The sequence below is a fragment of the Polyodon spathula genome, chromosome 35, assembly GCF_017654505.1.
Source record: "Polyodon spathula isolate WHYD16114869_AA chromosome 35, ASM1765450v1, whole genome shotgun sequence".
Lineage (NCBI taxonomy): Eukaryota > Metazoa > Chordata > Actinopteri > Acipenseriformes > Polyodontidae > Polyodon > Polyodon spathula.
In genome coordinates this window covers 2,092,590-2,114,799 of record NC_054568.1, presented here as the reverse complement: position 1 = coordinate 2,114,799, position 22,210 = coordinate 2,092,590, and the positions used below count along the sequence as shown (strand labels likewise).

General features: G+C 42.7%; 1 protein-coding gene across 1 annotated transcript in view; it reads left to right on the top strand.

Annotated features, from left to right (window-relative positions):
* The window catches only part of LOC121303838 (RAC-beta serine/threonine-protein kinase), a 36,343-nt gene extending 14,688 nt beyond the window's left edge, over positions 1-21,655 (top strand). Inside the window, exons 2-14 of the mRNA XM_041234659.1 lie at positions 1,785-1,941; positions 7,462-7,590; positions 9,079-9,190; positions 9,988-10,141; positions 12,454-12,585; positions 15,430-15,495; positions 16,953-17,021; positions 17,227-17,349; positions 17,493-17,621; positions 18,077-18,291; positions 19,340-19,427; positions 20,269-20,371; positions 21,176-21,655. Of these exons, the coding sequence (XP_041090593.1) occupies positions 1,896-1,941; positions 7,462-7,590; positions 9,079-9,190; positions 9,988-10,141; positions 12,454-12,585; positions 15,430-15,495; positions 16,953-17,021; positions 17,227-17,349; positions 17,493-17,621; positions 18,077-18,291; positions 19,340-19,427; positions 20,269-20,371; positions 21,176-21,255 (1,446 nt within the window). The 5' untranslated portion in view covers positions 1,785-1,895 and the 3' untranslated portion in view covers positions 21,256-21,655. The remainder of the gene's footprint in view (positions 1-1,784; positions 1,942-7,461; positions 7,591-9,078; positions 9,191-9,987; positions 10,142-12,453; positions 12,586-15,429; positions 15,496-16,952; positions 17,022-17,226; positions 17,350-17,492; positions 17,622-18,076; positions 18,292-19,339; positions 19,428-20,268; positions 20,372-21,175) is intronic.
* Positions 21,656-22,210: the final 555 nt, after the last annotated feature.

The window sequence follows — 22,210 nt, the reverse complement described above, 5'->3', positions numbered from 1 at the left end:
TTGCTTTCTGAGAGTCTTTCACTTCATGGTCATTTTGCCTACAGGGCCTTTGCTTTTGTTAGGAACCAACTTGCTGTTTCCCTTATGCATCGTTTGCTTGAAGCAGCTGCGGTGAAATCACATGGGAAGACACTACGAGCAAACTGGGCATGTTTATGACCTAGTGCAGTACCTGGTGTTTTTAAAACAAAACGTTTTCATTATCATATTTATATTTCGAAGCTGTGGACCGGTATAGTAAATGGAAGGTCACGATAGCTGGGATTCACAAAAGTATTTTGCTAGATCCACTTCTTAAGCAGCTAATGCAAGTGAAGTATGCGATCCAATGCAGCCCCCCCCCCCCCCCCCCCCCCCCCCCCCGGGCTCCATTCCCTGTGGTATGCCACCCTGCACACCCTCCTGATTGCTGATTTACTGTAAACCCAGCCTGCGGCATCCCTGAGTGATCTTTAGCAGGAGTACAGTTTCATATGTGTGCGCTGGGCTCAGCTGAAGTAAAACCACAATGCAGAGTGCAGATCTTTTTATATACAGTCAGGAAAGAGAATCACTTTCATGTCTCTGGCCGTCCACCAGACCTCAAGCGTTGGGAGCCTGCCCGCCTGCCTGCCCTGGGTCTCTGCAGCGCCATGTCCAGCCTTGTGGTCAGGAGGCAGAGGAGGGCAGGAGTCGGACAGTCTGCCGTTTTGCTCTGGGCTTATTTGGAAGTAACACGACTCACTGGTTTAACTGGTATTCTGAGAGGACCCTGAGAAGTCTGCTTCTAAAAGAGACACTGATTTTCACCATTTATGTGCAGTTACAATAGTGTTTCTGAAATGACTGCTAAATTTAGAAATACTGTTTGCATAATTGTGTGCAGAATTAATTTTGAATGTTTACCGAGCCCTTAGAAAGTGTCTGAAAGTGGTGGGTGCCCGAGGGTGACCCCTCAATATTTTGTTAGGAGTTGTAGAGATTAATTTCAGTTTTAAATGATATATATAGATATTGTCATATTAATAAGTCTTACAGAAAACAATTGTCACATAGTTATTAAAATGGATGACCAAAACTATGGTGCGTTCAGAAATCCTAAAAGAATCTTTTCATTAAAGACCGTGAGAAATGTTCCTTTTAACCAATTTGCTTCTTACTAGTTAGGATTCATTTCGATTGTGGTTTCTCTTTCACAAATGTGCCCTGGAGTTAGAGCTGCTTTGGTAAATGCAAGCTGATGTGCTACGCCACACATGATGAGACTGCTCTGTGAGTGAACAGCCTTTGCAAGCCCAGGTTAATGGGTTCGTGTGACAATACGTGGAGTTTTCACGTGAAGTAATGGTTGTTGTCAGAGTTGGTTATGCTGACACACGCACAACACCACAGAGACGCACAAAGCTGCAGTGCTGAATTGGGTGAAGGCTGTGGCATGTTTCCATCTTGTCTCGTATCGGTATCCAAGCATGTAGATGTGATTGTATGAAAGTAGCAACCTAGGACCGGGTTTTCAAATATGCACCAATATCCGCACGCCTCGGTTGTGTTGACGAAACCAAATACACTTAATTAGCACAGGCCTGCAGGTATTGCACCATATTTGAACACCCTGGGTGTGTTATTGCTCTTTTAAAGTGTTCCGAGCAGTTTCATGGTGTTGGCACTGCTGCTCCCTGATTCTCAGTTCGGCTGTGCATTATAATCCACTTAGTTGAATGTGTGTAGGTACAGTCTCTGTTGAAATAAAAATTGGGACGCTCCGCCCGTGTGTAATGCCGGTGTTTGCCCCTCTTGTCGCGCAGGTTTCCCCCGAGACTCTGTGGAAAGTCTCCTCCCCTCTCTGCGTGACGCTGTGGACGCGCTGACCCGTGCTTGACCACACAGAGGAGCAGACAGCGCACGCCGGCCGCAGCATGAACGAAGTGACCGTGGTGCGGGAGGGCTGGCTTCACAAGAGAGGTGACCGTTCACAACTTCAAACATTAGTGACCCAGTGGGGCGGGGCGGGGCGGGGCCCGCGAGGCGGAGAGCTGGTCGTTAGATGGGCTGAGAAGGGTTTTAAAATCACTTTAAATGTCATTTTGCTTTTTACACGTTCCTTACTGTTCCATGGGCTGGGCATTCATTGAGTAGTTCAGATGTTGAGTGATTATGATTTTTTACTAATTGGTTATTTACCTGGCTTTGAGCTGCTTGTCTAGAGAGAGCTGCTGAACTGAACAGTCTGTCTTATACAGCAGCTTGTAGTATATTTTTATAATATAGTAATTGTGTCATATCAATATAAGTGTAGATGCAAGTAGAGTATGTTGGGCTGGCATTTAAGTAGAATGATGGAGCCGGTTTCAGTCCCAGCAATTAGGAGGTAGGTAAATTGAGAGAGGCAGATTCAGACCAAAAATGGAAATTTGAAGCCTCTTGCTCTTAAAGGTATTTTGAACCTTAAAGGAAACTGCTTTTGTGTATGAAGAAGACATTTGAAACGTTTCATTTCTTTTTCTTTTGCTGGGTGACCTTGCTCAATTTGAAAAGTCGGTTTACACGGGGGAAGGAATTCGCAAGCAGCTTGTTGAGCAATTCCTTTTTCTAAAAGAGAATTCGATGACAGATTTTTCGAATAGAAGACTTGCAGTGCAGCAGCGCCTCGTCGAAACGTCTCTTACTGACTGGTTGAAGCTTCTGAAATAGTTGTAAATCATTTCTGTTCAATGTTGTTCTAAAAAACAAAGACAATTGGTTGCTTCATTCAGTGCAGTGTGCACGTTAGTACAGCACATGCTTTTGGGACTGGATGTACCAGTTTTTTTTCACAGGTCTCATTTCAAACCACTGTACGAATTCATACCGCTAATAGTTTTGTTGTTTTTGACTGAGGTTGGAATTTGTTTGAATAATGAAGTGAATAACAAATAGTGGTGCTCTTTGCTGCTAGAGGGGCTGCCCTAACAACACGACCGCTTGGTGTGCAGGGAGAGTCATAGCGAAGGCATGATATATCTGAGGGAACGTAATTGTACAGTTAGGATAAAATGGGGCAAAATATTTGGGCACCCTAAATATTATTGTTTATTTATTTTTGATAGTAAGTGATATTTTACGCTTTTTTTAGTGATTTTTGGAAAAGAAAAAAACAAAACCATTTTGTTTGTTAGTTTTTCTTCACTTTGTATTGAAACACTTCCATTGTAAATTGAAATATGTGAATGCCAGATCCCAGAGCTATCGGAGACGACTATCCTGGGCACGGGACATTCCCACTCCCCCCTCTCTCCAGGCTCCCAGATTCCTCTCCCATGGAAACAGATATAGCCGGCGTCTAGCGCGCTAAATTAGATTCATGAATCAGCTCTATTTCTGTACCGTTCCTGCTCTTCCAGCACGCTTGACAGCTGTGCAGTTTACTGTATCAGCCTGCTTCCGCTGACCGCATTTGCAATTTCAACTCTCTGAACCCAGCTACAATTACTGGCACTGGAAACTCGAAGGAGGCGGGAGATTGTGTTTATTTGTTCATTTTATCTATTTCTGGTGCTTCTACATTTCCATGCTGGTGAAGGGCAAGCATCAATGGAACTACAGGCGTGCCCTTTGAGGACTGCCATGCCAGGTGCTTTACTACTGCAGGTACCATAAGATTACCACTGTCTGGAAACGTCTGCGCCTGCTGAAGTGAGACAGCAAAAACCACACCGTTTAGATAAATATTGAATGTACCCAAGTCCCGAAGAAATAGGATAATGGATATGAAAACGAACACACTGCAATTTTTAAAAACGCTGCTGTGCTAAAACAGTGTTTCGGTATTGCTTTTTATAGCTGTTGAAATTTCTCATCATTTTTAAAGTTTTAAGTGCTTTTTAAGAATGATTTTTAGGGTGCTGATTTACAATGGGGACCCCCATGCACTGATTGCGTCTGTCTGTCTGTAACCCTCAATGCTGAACAACTTAACTGCTGTGAATTTCCACTAATATTCTACAGACTTTTACCGTAGAATCTGAACTATTATAGAACTTGTGAATTTTATTTGGGTATAATACAATAAGCTTTTTTAGAATCAAAAGAAAACTTACAAAATTAGACAAATGTGTCTTATTTAGGAATACAAAGACTTCACAAAAACATGCATTTATTTAAAACGCTTTTTAGAGCTAGGTCTTGGATGAACCTAACTAACTGATTTGAAATAACTACAAATGAGTTGGAATATTTATGGAGGTATTCTGTATTGATACCTTCCATAAATGCGTCACTTTATGTTTTATATCCATATTATTCTTAGCGATGTATGTCAGTCTATTACAGTAGAATATATCGCCACAGATGCTAGTTGCAGTAAATAGCCTATTGGTGTCTGAGATTTGATTGCATTTTGCGGTGAGAGATCAGGCCATTTTCAGTGACTCGCACATTTCCCCAACACTAAACAAAACGCCACTGTCTCTCTAGTTATTTGTTATGTGTGCTAGAGATGCACTCGCAGCTATACTTGCAGTTTAGAAAACTTAGTTTAGGGACAAATATTCAAACAAACACTGCTTGAAATGTATTCTGTAGAAAATAAAAGGCCTTGTAACACAAGCTATAAATTACTGTCAAAACGAGGAAACCAATTTTTACTGGTATGAATTATGCTTTTGCTTTCTAGCTAATTCTTAAATAAATAATATTCATTTATAGTTTGAAAGAATATTTGAATATGAATATTTGAATTTTTCAAATTTAATTTTGCTTTTTACAAATTGTATTGGAGTATACTTCTATTTCAGTTTACACAGCACTGCTGGTAATAGGTCAAGCTTACACTGAAGCACATTTTAATATGAAATGTTTTCCCAAGTATGTTATATAATACACAGAGTATTGATGAATACATGTGATTGATGAATCACAAACTGTATTCTAATAGCAAATAACAATAAATAATTATTTCCAGCAAGCAGACTCAGAACAAAACAGAACATGCTTCACACTGAACTATTCACAATAATTTTATTCTCAGTTTCACTCATGCACAGACTGGTGTCCTCACCGTGTAAACTGCACTTGCAAAAGCTATACTATGCTATAGCTGTAGGCTATACTATACTACATGGATGTAGGCTTATGTAGCGTTTTGGAATGGTGCAAAGCTCAGAGAAACAGCTAGTAAACTGTCAATTACAGGCTGCCGCTGCTCTGTACCAACACTGACTAGTTTCACTGCTTATTAAAAAAAGGTAGCCACCGTGCCAGAATTGTGTGCGAATCGTTTGAGGAGATTGATAGAGACTTAAAGCCACCACAGTCCCTGACTGTCAATCCATTTGAGCATGCTTGGGATGAGCTTGGACAATGCATCACGGATTCCGTGCAGAATGTAAGCCTGAACAGATGTACATCCCTCGACACCTTCCAACACCTTGTGGAGTCTGTGCCATGTCAAGACTGTGATCAGGTCAAACAGTGGCCCCACCCAGTATTAGGCACTGGTCCTGTTAAAATGGACAAGCAGTCTATGTTGCTCATACAGCATTAGCACTTATAAAAGTTTGCAGTATTGTACCTCTTAAAATGAGCTGCTACTGACCGTACCTAACCCCACAGATACACCGTGCCAAACTGCTTTCGTTTGAATGGGGGAACAAGGTTCTTTTTGCTTGATTGATGGAGTAAGAACTAGGCACACGGCCGCTGTTTGAATGGGAAGTGCAAAGTGGAGATCTTGGATACGTCCACGTTTCAGAAATGTGTTGCTGCGTGGCTTGAAACTCACATTAGCCCAGCACCTAGCCCTAGGTTTCAGAACTACCCTCAATTAAGTCTGTTCTTGAAATGATCACAAGAGTTTGATGTTAAATGAATAGCTCCTTTACAGCTGTGTCAACAACTTAGTAACCCTACTAAGATTGATGCTCTGAGAGGCAGTTCATTCAGAGCAAATTTACTAGGGGCCTGATTGTTCAAACTCCCGGCCATTTCAGTAATATACCTAAACAGAGTTCTGAAACTCAGGACTAAGTGCAGGGCTAATGCAACTCTCAAGCCTGGTTACTGGATGTATATACCACAGAATTCTGTCTAAAATTGACCTCTGCCCATTTGCTGCACCCTTAACCCGAGCACATATCTCAGCGTGGGAAACTGTCGCCGTCCCAGCCTCACAAACCTCTTGTGTCACCACATCAACCAATAGCTCAGCCTTCTGTTTAAAACCGTTTGTTGAACTATTTTGTCATTTATTGAGAAGAAAGTGGCATATTGAGATCGTGTGTGTGGAAGTATTCTTTAAAACCTGGCAGAACTACAGCAAACAAAACGTACAGTCACAGGACAGTCTTGCTCTGAGGAACACAACGATGTGAGAGGCTGTGATTAAACTACATGTCTTTTGGACAGCTTGTCAGTTTCTGTTATTCAACCTGGGTGAGAACCCGCTGAATTCTAGATCTAGGACAGCAGCAGCAGAACAGTCACACTCAGTCACATGCAAACAAACAGCATTTACATTACAAAAAAGCTACTCTCCCACTGATTTCTATGGAGGTCAACCGTTCCATTATGACACGATAAGGGAACGGCAAATAAAGATACTGGCATTGCTGTGGCCTGTTCCTCGGCTATTATGGAACTCCCATCCAGCTGTGTGTTAATTAAACAGATGAAGGTTCATGTTCTATGATTTCAGTGGTGCCTTTTTATTTTTTGGGGGCTCAAACTACTTTCATAAAACCACTCTCCTTCCACCAGATCAAGTTCAATTGAAACTTCTTAATTGTGCAAATGGTTGCAGCAGCTATGCCACATTGAGTCAGCTGCTGGTCAGGAGATCTCCAAGCTTAGGAAAATCACAGCAAATGCAGCGGGTGTCAAATCATGCCTGACGCTTTCCTCCTGTTGATTGTGGATATCTCCTCCCCACTCAATCACAGCATCGGGTCAGCTGGGCAGAAACGACTTGAAAGGCGGAACCTGTTGTAATAATGAACAGGTTTCATGGTGAAGAGCCCTGGTCAAATACGTACTCTAAAAGGCCAGTGATTTATTACAGTACTTTGTTGACCCTTGAAAAATTGATGTTGAAAAGGAGAAAGCCTTATTATAACTAAACTTTTGAATGCTGTCTTTTTTTTCCTGGCTTTTACAGGTCCACACGCGCATCGCCCTATGTACGAGATGATAATTGCAACTTTTATTGTTGTACTTCTTCTGGCTTACTTAGTATCTTCATGCAAGGGTTGGCTCATGTACAGGAAGTGAAGTTCTGCTGAGTACACAGCAGGCAGTGCCAGATCCCAACCCAGCAAGACCTGACCTGACCCTGCTGCTGCCTAGCTTTCCCATGTTGTGTTCGACCACATCCCCATCCAAAACGTTCTGACTGGGCCAAGCCAGTCAGCTTTCTGATACATGAGCGAGCCCTGCGTACCCTGAGCTGACACCCCCAAGCTTGTTGTTCCCTGAATTCCTATGTTAAAGTCGGCATGTTTGGTCTTGCAGGAGAGTACATTAAAACATGGAGACCCCGTTATTTCATCCTAAAGAGCGATGGCTCCTTTATCGGCTACAAAGAGAAACCAGAGACATCCGACCACATCCTGCCTCCTTTAAACAATTTCACAGTAGGCGGTAAGTGGAATCTTTCCTTTTTATTTTTAAACCCTCATGTAAGTCCCTGTTACAAAAGAGAACTATGACTCACCCTGCATATTGCAGTCAATGGTCATGACCTCTTCAATCTGTTATCATGTTTTGTTGTTAGAAACAACCATTGTGATTTAAGACATTCTTTAGCACAAGTTCGCAGAGTTATGGCTCCCATTTGCCTCACTGCCAGTATACTAGCACTTCCGTTCTTGTTACAGGCAGAACACAAAGGGTTATATATGTATATGGGAAAAGGAACAACTTCCTAGAAAAAAAGGTAAAGAAAACATATTTAATGTATTTAGGTGAAGTGGGTAGATGAAGTTAACCCAGGTACTGCTGTATCTCGGCGCAGAGCTTCGCCCTGACTTTCCTGTCACACTGTGATTGCAGTAAGAGCTCTCTTATTCTGACTACACCTACTGCTGTCCAGAGGCATTTGCCACCCTGTCACAAGAAACTGCAGTTCTGTGCCTGCTGTGCCAGTCAGTCGCATTTTCAGCACATCTCGGGGTGTTCCGATACACGTATGTCATGATATGTATGTATTGCAATATGAAGGTCATGCTATGTAATGCACTGGGTCCTGATGAGCTATTTGTATGATGCATAAGATCAAATGCTCATTTAATGATGGACTATTTTATTAAGAGAAAAATGAGTTGGGGGATAAAGAGTGTGTATAGAACACGCTTAATCTTCATTTAAGAACCACCTGCTGAGCTACAAAGATCTATGTTGATTTGCTTTTAGTCTTCAACCACGGTACGAACCTCTATTATGATACAATATACAATGTAAAGAAAGCGTTGTGAACATTTGAATAATTGAATATTTACACCCCTAAACCCTGAGCAAGTCACTGAACCTCCTTGTGCTCATTCTTTCGGGTGAGATGTTGTTGTAAGTGACCTGCAGCTGATGCATAGTTCACACACCCTAGTCTTTGTAAGTCACCTTGGATAAAGGTGTCTGCTAATAAGAAAAAATAATAATAATAATAATAATAATAATAATAATAAACAACTTAATAAGGCAAAATGACTTCCTGTGAAAAAACTTTGTTTTGAATGGAGTTTCTGTACATTTAGAAATATCGCGAAATGAACGGGAAGTAGTTTAGAGATATCTTAAATTTAATTTCAGATATCTGAAAATTAATTATTTAAAGATATCTTAAAATGATTTAAAAGTATCAGAAAGTGCATTTTAGATTTCAAATTTTAAAGCTCCGTTTAAAGATATCTGGAAATCATTTTCAGATATCTCTAAATGTATTTTAGATATCTTAAAATGATTTAGCGGTATCTTTTAAATATTTAAAGATGTCTGGAAATGATTTAAAGATATCTCTAAATATTGCAGCCAGGCCTCCAGTTTAAAAAGCTGGTGCATTCCCCTCCCCTTCTCTTCACTCTTTCAAGGCCTGATGCAGAGTTCTTTTCTCTTACCTTGTTTCCGTGCCGACAGAATGTCAGCTGATGAAGACGGAGCGTCCGAGACCCAACACCTTTATGATCAGGTGTCTGCAGTGGACGACGGTCATCGAGCGGACCTTTCACGTGGACAGTCCAGATGAGAGGTAAGGCCGTCTTGTCGTTGCACTGAAGCAGTGGAGTGCGGTCTGTAGAGTAAGGTCTGTGCAGCTGCCCCTCATATCCCCTGGTGTCTCCCCTGGTAAAGGCATGGCCACTTGGTGTACAGGGTGAGTCACCCAGTCAAGGGGAGCTCAGGTTTGGGGGAGCTCAAGCAGTCACCTGCAGGATTGTCCTTGCTCCTCCAGGGGCAGGTCGTGAGATCAGAGGATCCCCACGGACCTTCAGTTCTCCGGAAGGGAACACAATTAGGCATTTAAAACAGGGTTCCAGTTATTCCACATACTTCCATATTTAGTTCTTCCACTGGACAACCACTACTCACTGTTTCACAGATCTGTTTTATTTATATGTTTACAAGCCATTCTGTTCCCTCTTGGGATGTTTTGTGTATGTCTGTGTGTGTCCTTGAATTGCCTCATTTATATACACGGTCTAATCTGATTCAAGCTACCTGTTGGAGGAATCGATTCTTTAATTCGCTATCCATTCTGCATGTAAAGCTGTTTGGAGCTGAGGTTGGTGTTTTTATTGGGAAGCATTAATTGTGGGGCTGTGCAGATACTCGTATTCAGAGTAATTCCCTTTAAGATGTTTAATGAGTGCTTTGCCGTGAAAGTAACACATTAATTGATGGGCTTTTTCACTTTCATTTAATACCCGCTGACAAAATACATTTAAAAAGGAATATCTGAAAATCCGATCTGCACAGCCCTCCTCTGTTTCCTGCCCATGTGAGTGTAAAGCCTGCCCTGTTGCTGATCGCGTGCTTGCTGTCTGGCAGGGAGGAGTGGATTCGTGCGATCCAGACGGTGGCGAACAGCCTGAAGAACAGGGTGCCGGATGAGGAGCCCATGGACATCAAGTTCGGCTCTCCCAGCGACAACTGTGGCGCAGAGGAGATGGAAGTGGCAATCTCCAGGACCAGATCCAAAGTGGCAAGTCTCCTTCCCTTCTCTCGACCTGCTCACAACACCAAGGGCTTTATTCTGAGTGGGCTCGTTTTCAGAGAGGAGTAATTTTAAAGCTTGCTAGTTATTTTACTTCCTCTTATTTGATGATTCAATATAATTAGTGTTTCCGAAAACACACACAAAAAAAAAATAGATGTTTCTCCTATGAAAAAAATAGATGTTTCTCCAGTGTTTATCATATAAACACTGAGAGAACCTGGAGGCTACCACTTTTATATTGGTATGTTCATGGTGCAATTTACTGCATGTTTTTTTCAATATAGGTCCTGCGTGATTCTCATCTGTGCTTTGAGCTCAGTGCTCAACCTTCCTTGACATATCAAAACTCACTTTTCAGACAAGATGTAAAGTAAAAGCCTGGATAAACACTGCATTTAAAAAAATAAAATAGAATAAACCCCACCCAGAAGCCCTGTACCGAATATCAGGTTGAGCCACTTTGTTGTCTTGATATGGCAAAGATTCCACAAGGTGCTGGAAGGTGTAAATACTTTGTCATTAATACTCTGAGACGTGACAGGCGCCCCTAACTGTATTGTCCCTCAGTCTGTTTGCAGCCACAGCTCTCTCTCTTATGTTCCCTTTGCCATTGCTGATCCACTCTGATGACTCCTGGAGCAGCCTGACCAGCAGGACTGCCCTTGCTACTGTGGCACCTGCTCCACGTGTCCCCGTGATGACACCTCTTTCCAATGAGATCTTTCCCCATTTCTGGTAGACGGTTTGCAACTGTGCTGCTCCCATGGCTTTGTAGTGCTGCAGGGAATCATGCATCCTGTGATGAACCTAATTTCCATCTGTAACTCAGAGTGTTGTAAATTGAGTCCAGGCAGTGCAACTGTACTTGTATGCAACCCCATTCTCTACAGTAGGTGTCGGATACACTGCATCGTCTCTATGGCTCTTGGTGATAGTGCTATCATGAGTCTCTACAGCAGCTGTGTGAAAGGTCCAAGTGGCTTGCACACATTTTTTCGCTTCTCAATAGACACCACAAGCCCGTGGCGTGAGGCGGTACATTGTTTAGTTTTCTGACGTGATCCTCCTAATGCAAATGCGTTTACAAGCCGTGTGATCTGATATGCTACCGGGGATGTTTTTATTCATCTGGTTTCTTCCTAATTGAGGGTAGTTCTGAGCTCCAGGACTAACCTTCTAACCCTTAAATAACAATTGCAAGCTCTTTATCAAGCACTATGCACTGGAGCCTGTGCTAGTGTAAGATATTCGGTAGTATTGCCAGCAGAACTAGCTTGCTTCCTCGAATTTATACTGAAGTAATTCATTCAAAAGCAGATTCCTTGTGAAGGGCAAATAGGGGAAATAGTGCTCACACTGTCAACAGTGGTTTGGGTAGCAGTTTAAAATAGAAAAAAGGAAGGTGTTTTGCATTTATTTGTTTTTTAATAAAACAAGGAATGGCAGTATGCAAATACCCTTCCACGGTATTTGTTTCTGCTGCAGCATTCATAAAATAATATTGAACTAAAAACCGTGCAATTGTTTCCCTTCTAAACAAAGCAGGCAAACCAATAGAATGGAATAACTCTTTTGTTCTGAAATTACATTTTGCAGCACGGATCAGCTTTAAAACAACAATGCCTAATTAATTAATCAATGGGCCGGCCAAACGTATTGTAGTGTGTTGGGAATTGTCAAGAATAACTGGTTGTATTGATGAGTTTAAGAAATCTATCCTGCTAACTACAACAAACCCAATTAAGTAGTTAGTGTGGGCTTGCTTGCAAGATTGTTTGATTGAATGTAGCTGTCAATACCTGGCCTATAGTAATTGTATTTCTTGTACTGCATTGCTGTGGGTCACCTTTGGCCAGTACTGGTATTGAGGTAGCTAATTTTATTTGATGGTCAATCGACTAGCCAACTAGAAAAGCGCCAGTCGACTCGCCACACATTATTACATGCGTGTAGTGGTGAAGCGTGCCATCTCAGATGGACAGAAGTACAATTGTGGATGCAAAGCATTAACATGTAAATTAAACTTTAGAATATTTGCATGCTCGTGGGCTGCAGTGAGATTGTAAATGTTAAGACTTCTAAGCAGTTTTAAAATGTAGCGCTCAAACAGAAGTGTTACAAACCAGTACATTTCCAAACAGAGGACCAGACATTAATCAAATACAGGATTTATTAAAGGGGTGACTCGTCAACCTATTTGACTGTCTTTGCCTCTAATCGACTCTGAAGTTAGTAGTCCCTCCACCCCTGGGTTCTTCTGGTTTGATTGCTCTATTTTCTCCCCTTTTCTTACGCAGACCATGAGTGACTTCGACTATCTGAAGCTGCTTGGCAAAGGGACGTTCGGGAAGGTGATTCTGGTGAAGGAGAAAGCCACAGGGATGTACTACGCCATGAAGATACTCAGGAAAGAGGTTATCATTGCCAAAGTGAGTGCCGGCTTCGCTTTACCAGCTGTGGGGTCCTCTGCTTTATAGCTTCCTTTTTTAGTTGACAAACTTTAGGAGCAGCACCAGAGGACATGCAGTTGGAAGTAGACTTAGGGGTAGGAGAGTTTAAAGGAATGAAAGGGAACTGAATTTATTTAGCTCAGAAGAAGAATTATATCTTCTTAAATAATTGACAACCCATAACCAGTACTTTTAAGCACAGCAGGACCAGAGGACACAGTTGGGAGTTAGGTAGAGAAATACTTGAGACAGAGGGAAGGAGACACATCTTCATACCGAGTGATGAGGGGATGGAATGGGTTACCAAGCCGTGTTCATGCTGAGTCTTTGGCATCTTCATCAGTTTTTATTGAGACAAGGTGCCTCTTTTGAGTTTCAAATCATCACCAGGGCGTGATGTCTGGAAAAGGATACAAAGTGAATCTAAACAGGAAGAATGCCTTGGTTCAGATAATTCTGTTTCTTAACCGTGCCAGGTAGGAAGCAAAGGGGTTGGATTGTAGCTCTCTCAGCTCTTGTATCATTTGGCTGTGCGTAGGTGTAGCAATTCCTTTCCTTGCATGTACCGCTCCTCTGCCTCTTCACAGCTTGGTGTTGTGACTTCAAGGCAGGCTTTTACACATTCTCATGGGTGAAATCCACACCTCATTCTCATTCTTTAAGCTTTTTTCTTAGGAAATTAAAGCAGAAGTAATTGAAATCTTTGTCTGTATATAGCATAGCTTTTATTTGGTCAAATCAAACACTTTTTTTTTTTTTTTTTTTTTTTACAGAATGTTATATTGCAAAACTATTCCTCCTTTCCTTTTTAGATAAATGTAAATCACACAGATTAAATGCAGCGCCTGTATATTTCATTTATGCAGTGGCATTACTGTCTGGTAGTTGACTGTGATGGGAATGCAAGTTGAGCTACCAAGGTCATGCCTGGTTTGGTAATCAGGGTTTTATTGTGATTAGAAACTGCTTAACTTAACTCCATTTATTGTTCCCTGAAACATTTGAAATATCTAATTTACAGGTTTGTTGTCCACACAGATTTGTTTTGCTTTGCTGTTCTAGCTGATGGTCCACTACCATGGGATGATTCTTCTTCTCTTTGACATGTCTGCAAGCTTTTACTGCCTTGTCCAATAACCATTCACTGTCTTTTGCAGCTTTTTTTTTTTTTTTTTTTTAAATATATAAATTTGCTTGTTGCCAATTTTTCACCCCGGTTTTTTCCCCAGTTTTGTATGCCCAGTTATTATCTGTATCCTTGGCTCACCGCTAGCTCCCGGTCACGGTCGGCTGTGACGTAGCCTGGACTCGAACCTGCGATCTCCAGGCTATAGAGCACGTCCTCCACGTGGAGCGCCTTTACTGGATGCACCACTCGGGAGCCCCAACACATCCAGCTTTAACAGAATCAAATGGCGTAACAAACAAGATTCCTGGAATCAATTGATTAGCTTGAATGCACTAAAACTTCGAGAGAGTTCAGTTCTGCCTACCAGAGCGAGGAGCCGCTGGATGAGCTGAGCCCCGCAGCACATGAGGGGGGTCACCCCTCAGATACGTACACTGCCAGGGTGTAGTGCGCTGGGTCAGGACTCCAGGGTGTAGTGCGCTGGGGCAGGACTCCAGGGTGTAGTGCGCTGGGGCAGGACTCCAGGGTGTAGTGCGCTGGGGCAGGACTCCAGGGTGTAGTGCGCTGGGGCAGGACTCCAGGGTGTAGTGCGCTGGGGCAGGACTCCAGGGTGTGGTGCGCTGGGGCAGGACTCCAGGGTGTAGTGCGCTGGGGCAGGACTCCAGGGTGTAGTGCGCTGGGGCAGGACTCCAGGGTGTAGTGCGCTGGGACTCTGGTGGGGTGTGGTTATTTCCTAGTAATGCTGCTAGATCTAACGTGTTTGTTCACACAATAGTGACATAAAATCATCTAAAGAATAATAGTGCTAACAATGTTCATATTTGTTCACATAAGAGAATCTGTCAATGACTGGATCGAAAAGCTGCAAAGGAAACCGATGCGTACATGACATCTGAACTAACAACATGCCCTGTTCTGTACAAACAAGTGTTTCTCTCCTTTTAATAACAATTTCATTTGTTTTAATCCTATATTTTCTAGTGTTGCATCGTACGAATTTTACTTTTTGTTTTCCAGGTAATTGAAAATTAAATAATATCCAAATAATATTTAGTCCCAGCACTAAAGAATAAAATGCCATACCTGTGCTTAATTTTCCTCAAAATGTAAAACCTTTGGATATGAATTCTGTCATCAGAATTTGGACTGATCTGTTAACCTGTATGTGCTGGTATTTACTGGTCCTCTAAAAGACTACATTTGTATGTAACATTTGTTTTTGCTGGTTGAGTATTTGCTGTATGGATCATTCCATCAGAAGTTAGACAGCCAGGGTCCTAATTCTTGCAATATGGTAGAAGTTAATCTCTCTCGGTTCAATGTTTACCTCTGATGTAAAGTTTCATCTCTCTTGGCTCAGTGTTTTGTGAGAGACACACCGCAGATGTGTGGCAGATTATCCCTGTCCTTCCTCCTTGTTCATCTCTTGATGAGATGAGTAGTTTCATCGCTCAAAAGAAAGCTATGGGAGAGGAGATTGCATGGGCGCTAGTTACAGCAGGTCACTCAGGCAAGAAGAAAATCAAATGTGAAAAAACAGTGGAAAAAGAAAAGCATGAGATAATACAAATGGTGGATGTGGTGAGATCTTAAGTGGGCAATATTTTCTGGTATAGCGGTGCTGTTTTGTTCATTTCGAAGTCTGTGATTGATTTCTGTGTTCTAATGGGACGCTCTTGTTTCTTCCCCTCCAGGATGAAGTCGCTCACACAGTCACTGAGAGCAGAGTGCTACAAAACACCAGGCATCCCTTTCTAACTGTGAGTAACTGTGCTTTTAAGAGACATGCACGGTCATGAAACTTTATTAACGTTATTTAGCATAAGATTCTGGGATATACAGGATTTGTCCGTTTGTATGTCAGTGTACATTTTTGGATATGTCTGGAGAACTCCTTATCCTATTGTCATGAAATTTCAATAACATTATTTAACATAATGCATTGAGTATCGGATTCTGCAGATATAAAGGAGTGTGTCTGTACATCTGTCCGTCTCTGTCACACTGGGAACATGTTTGCATATATCACATTGAACATTTCATTGGTGGTATGTGGTCAGATCTGTGGTAGTCACGGAGAGAGATGGAGAAAGAGAGAGTCACTGTGTTCTGGGAACTGATTCAGAGTTATTTCAGTTACTCGTTTGAATGAGGAAGCTGTGCGTGGTGTGCTGCTCCATTTCCAGGCAGACACTGGGTGGGAGGGGTTGACCGCTCGCTAGTCCTCATAATGCTTGTATTGCCCCTGTTGAGGGTGTGAAGCCCAGGAGGCAGTGGCTGATCAAATAATCCATGACAATCATTTGCATAAACACTGTTGGAATGCTTTCAGTTACAAAAATGACATGTTTGTATTCGTTCATATAAATATGAATTTATAAGTTAATATGAAAAAAATAAAACCAATGCATAAATGTGTTTTATTTACTAGGTGATTTGATGGGGTACAGGGGATGTTATTTCAGAGACTTATTTTCTTTACTGTAGCATGGCACAGATTATACTTGTGTTTTCCAGCGAAGTTAAAGTTGAAGAATATTGTAATATTCTTTAAAATGTCGAAAGAATATCCAAGCATGCACAGCCCATGTTCACCCAGCACTGGTGGCTGTGCTGAAGATTATACGGGTCAGCTTGGTTTCATTTTGTGTCAGCCCTGGCAGGGAATGGATAAGTTAACTAAACAAACAAAAACAAAAAGCAAAATAAAGTGACTTGATTGGGTGCGTTCGTCTTGTGCGTTCGCAAAACTCTACCATGGTGCAGTGAACGCCAGCTGTATTAGTGCTGGGACAAGTATGAACCGTTCGTGTTCAAATATTTTAACATTTAAACTCATATTCCAACATTCTTTTATTTTGAATTGGCTCTAAAATAAAAAATACAATTCGTACCAAATTACAGTAAAACAAACCCTTCGGTAGTAAAAATAAATTTGGTGTCCTATCACCTGCTGAAGGAAGGAGAGTGAAACATTGCTGATGCATCGTATATTTTTTGACACATCTCGGATCTTCTGCATGCACCTTCTTTTTGGCAGTTGCTTCTTGCTCATATATAAGTAGTTTTACTTTAGAAAGTAATGGTGAAAAGGTTGTGTATAATTTTGCATTAAGTAACTGCAGAGAGAGGTTCACTCTGTGCTGTTAGGTATCTCTACAGTGTAGTGACTGCCTCACCAATCCCTGCACTGAATCACATGTCTGTTTCTTTTCAGACACTAAAGTATGCTTTCCAGACGCACGACCGGCTGTGCTTTGTGATGGAGTACGCCAACGGAGGAGAGGTGAGCTAGCGATCCTCAGCACAACACTAACTAATACACTGTTTAACAGGAGCAGTGTCTCCCACAGTGCGCTCCTCGGCACAACACTAACTAACACACTGGTTTAACATTTTCAGTGAATATCAGTTGTGTAAGCAGCGCAAAGTGCTACACTGATTCCATATCTCTAGCTGTTTCTTTGGTTGCTCTCTCCCCCTCTGTGCAGCTGTTTTTCCACCTGTCCCGGGACCGTGTGTTCACGGAGGAGCGAGCCCGGTTCTATGGTGCTGAGATCGTGTCTGCACTGGAATACCTGCACTCCAGGAACGTGGTCTACAGGGACCTCAAGGTGAGCGAAGCGTGGTCTTTGCCCTGGAATTTTAGAGCTTTGCTGTTGTGTTAAATTCCGTGTCATAGAAACGGGACTAACGGATCTGTGCAATGCTCTGATTTAATTGAGCTTCAAGACTAAACCAGCCTGTCCCTGCACAGCTGGAGAACCTAATGCTGGATAAAGACGGCCACATCAAGATCACAGACTTCGGGCTTTGCAAGGAGGGCATCACTGACGGGGCCACCATGAAGACATTCTGCGGGACCCCCGAATACCTGGCACCTGAGGTAGGTGTGTGTGTGCGTGTGTGTGAACGTGGACCCTCATCCTGCAGACATAGTATTGAATATCTGGGAGTTTGGCATTTTCAATTAGATATTCACAAATTAATGCATGACAGAACCGGTTTGTCTGTTCCAGACAAATCCAGTGTAATAATCAAAAGAAAGGTATTATGTATTTGCTTGTCGTACTTAGGCAAACGAAAAGCAGAGCTATACAGTATGTAACCATAAACAGAAACTGTATCAGCATGTTTCTTCAAGGTATACTGTACTGAAGACGTGTGATTAGATATACTAAATGTCTGTAAATGGTGTGGGGGGGGCTCCATGTGGCTCTGAATGCTGTGGCTGTGTGTGTGGTTCTCTAAATGCTATGTGTGTGGTTGTATAAACGCTGTGTGTGTGTGGCACTAAACTCTGAGTGTGTGTAAATCCCTCTGCGTGGCTGTGTCTCCCAGGTGCTAGAGGACAATGACTATGGGCGGGCGGTGGACTGGTGGGGGCTGGGCGTGGTTATGTATGAGATGATGTGCGGCCGACTGCCCTTCTACAACCAGGACCACGAGCGCCTCTTTGAGCTCATCCTCATGGAGGAGATTCGATTCCCCCGCAACCTGTCCCCCGAGGCCAGGGCACTGCTGGCAGGACTGCTTAAGAAGGACCCCAAGCAGAGGTAATACTGACCCCATCACTGCCCTTCAGCGAGAGAGTCACTCACCCCATCATCACTACGCTTCAGGGAGAGAGCAAGTCACCCCATCACTGCCCTTCAGGGAGAGATCCACTTACCTCATCATCACTACCCTTCAGGGAGAGAGCCACTCACCCCATCGCTGCCCTTCAGGGAGAGAGCCACTCACCCCATCACTGCCCTTCAGGGAGAGAGCCACTCACCCCATCATCGCTGCCCTTCAGGGAGAGAGCCACTCACCCCATCACTGCCCTTTAGGGAGAGAGCCACTCACCCTATCATCACTACCCTTCAGGGAGAGAGCCACTCATCCCATCACTGCCCTTCAGGGAAAGAGCCACTCACCCCATCATCACTACCCTTCAGGGAAAGAGCCACTCACCCCATCATCACTACCCTTCAGGGAGAGAGCCACTCACCCCATCACTACCCTTCAGGGAGAAAGCCACTCACCCCATCATCACTACCCTTCAGGGAGAGAGCCACTCACCCCATCACTACCCTTCAGGGAGAAAGCCACTCACCCCATCATCACTACCCTTCAGGGAGAGAGCCACTGCTGCCCATTGAAGTGCTGTGGAGACTGCGCTCTGAGGACCCATCAAGCCAGCTCTCGTAGCGCAGTGGAGAGAGACCTTGACTCGGGAGGTGGGGGGGGTTTACATCCTGCTCTGTGGCAAAATGTATTTGAATCCCCAGTTCGGGGTGCACGAGTACAAGTGAATACGACATGTGCAAGTTGTCTACTGTTATATAAGAGATGCCTTCTCTTCAATTGGATTGTATTGGTTGACTGCCAGTGTGTGATTAATAGCTTAACACATAGAGCATTGCTTGTTGAGTTGTGATGATCTGCTAAGGATATTCTTTAACACATAAATAATTAGCATTGTAGACTGAAAAAAAAAAAAAAAACACTAGTAAAGAACCCACATCTCTCTACACAAAGGGGTGCAGTGATGCTGCTCATGCTAATAAGAGGTGCTGGTTTCAGGATTGTCTTTGCTGTAATATTGCAGTGTCTCTGCAGGTTGGGTGGTGGGCCGGACGATGCTAAGGATGTGATGACCCACAAGTTCTTCACTGCCATTAACTGGCAGGACGTACTGCAGAAGAAGGTAATGGCTCTAATGCACTCCTGGCTGTGCTTTCCCCTCTAACACTTTGGATCCTGTAAGAATCAGCTGCTAGGAATCAGACGAGCATAGTGTATGTTCTAAACTGGCTTTATCTATGGCTGTAGCCCGTCATACTATTAATTTGACTACAGGTCTTGAATGTGTCCGGATAGGTTATCTTCAGATCAGCTAGTCTGAATTTGAGAAACATTTAGAAACGTGAAAAGAAACTTCAGTTCAGTGACAAAGGGCTTGACATCGCTTTTTATTGATTCACATTTTTATTTCACTAGGTGATGTGGTCTTCACCCCGTATTGATAAAGCCCCTTTAGATGGAATGTGTGTGCTGGTTTTGTATAAGAAATTAAACTTGCACAGGTGTCAATGAATTTGATCATCTTTGCATGGGCATTTCTTACAAGATATCAACATTTAACTTCTCATTTAAAAAAAAAAAAAAGAATTAAAGAATGGAGGAAACACTTCCTAACACACTGTGGACCCTAACATGCGGCAGGACAGAACGTAGTTAGCCAAGCGGCAGAGATTTTTAACACGGTCATTGAGGACAGTGTGGAAAGCACTGTAGGTTGAAGAAACTAAACTGGTTTAGCCCAGAACAAAGAATTAGGGGGCAGTTGATTGAAGTCTTTAAACAGAAAACAGGACCAGAGGACAAATTAACTAGAGACAGTTAACTAGCTACTTGTAACCGGATGAGCATTGATGAACCGAATGGCCACCTCTCGTTTGTAAATGCTCTTCCGATCTTATACAACAGCTGCTTCCTGAAGAGATCGTTCTGATTCCCGGATTCTCTTCTTTTCTTTCCCCCTGCAGCTTGTCCCCCCTTTCAAGCCCCAGGTAACGTCGGAAACCGATACGAGATACTTTGATGATGAATTCACAGCACAGACGATTACAGTCACCCCCCCAGACAAATGTGAGTACCATTCATGCCGTGATGCTTTTCGATCACAGGAAACGGACAACATCAGCCCCAATGTGTTTCCCTGGAAATGTCATCACTTGTACAAATTGCTGATGTGCTGGACACAGGCAGGAGGTAGTGAGTGCCTTCAGGTTTAGAAACCAGCACACCCTCTGTCCATCTGCTAAGAGGCACATTATAACTGATTTGATTTAATGGATCATTTGTTTGGCCAAGAGCATATAAGAGGCTTGATGAGCCAGTGGTTAAAGGAAGGGGCTTGTTACTGGGAGGTTCCCAGTTTAATCCCAGCCACTGACTTACTCACTGTGTGTGACCCTGAGCAAGTCACTTAACCTCCTTGTGCTCCATCCTGCGGATGAGACCTAAAAACCAAGGTCCTATTGGAAGCGACTCTGCAGCAGCAGCTGTTGATGCATAGTGCACTCCCTAAGTCGCTTTGGATAAAGGCGTCTGCCTAATGACTAACTAATAATAAGACTTGATTGATGCCCTTAATCTTAAAAGGAGTTGACAACGTTAGCCAATGCTTTAAACAGTTAGAAGTGAAAATGAAATTAGGAAGAGGGTAGGAGACGTTTCTTAACACAGATGAGGGGATGGAATGGGTTACCTAGTCATGTTGTTGATGGTGAATCATCGGGGTCCTTTAAGACCCAACTTGACAAAGTTCTGTGATCAATCAGCTACTAGGAGCGGGACAAGCAGTGTACGTGTGCTTCTGTTTTATAGGGTTATTTGTCGGCTTTCTGCGGGTTGTGTGTGTTTCTGACCTGCTTGTTTGTTGTTTTGCAGATGACAGCCTGGACTCTGAAGACCCCACTCAGCGGACACACTTCCCGCAGTTCTCCTACTCTGCCAGTATACGAGAGTGACCAGGCCGGGAGAAACTCCACGAAGCAACAAGAACAGAAGACAAGACGCATAGACTGGTCTGATTCACGGGACAGCTACGCCCCATAGCCCTGCGTTAATCGGATACTACACTAAAAACAAACCCAAAAAAGAAAACAATACACACACACACACATCCTAGAGACTGCAGGAATCCTTTGAGAAACCCTACCTGAAATCTAGTTTTTCTTTCTTTTCTTAAGAGGAAAAATCCTTTCTTTTTTTTTTTTTTTTAATGTTTCTGAATGTTACACCGTTTTAAGCCATAGTCTGTGATACAAGTGCTCTTTTTGGAAAGCAGCTGTTACCAATAGTGTTGAACTGTTCCTACTGGGCAAGCTCAGAGTGATTCCAATTTTTTTTTTTTTCCCGCACACTCAAGGTAAAAAAATAATAATGAGGGTTGGCTTAACATCCCTTTTTTACTTGCGATTCACAGTAATAGTGTGTTTGCAATGTGGCCTGTAGAGGGAGCGAAAGTTAATCATAAAACTACAGAGTTGAAAAAGGTTTTATCTTCTGCAACTGTTTTGTTTTCTGTAAAATATCAGACACCATTCAGGCAAAAAAGACGATCCCCCTTTTTTACACTTCTTTCCTGCTCCTGTAAACGGGCTTTGATATCAATTATAACCACCTGCTGTTGCAAGTCAGGTGCATCCTAGAGTGGTGGTTTCAAAAGGGGCTTGTGTCCCAGCTTCCACTGGGGAATGTAAAACAACTGGACTGTCATCAAGGTCTGGCACAGGAACATGCACAGAAGGTTATGGAAGTAAATGGACAGCAAGAATTTTTTTTTTTAATTGAAAATTTAAAAGCTAGTAGAAAAAAGAGTAGCGATCTGATGTAAATGAATGTGACAGTTTGCAGTCACAAATGTATCTTTATGCTAATATTGCAAGAGATGTTAATATGGTTGAAAAACACAGTGGGTGG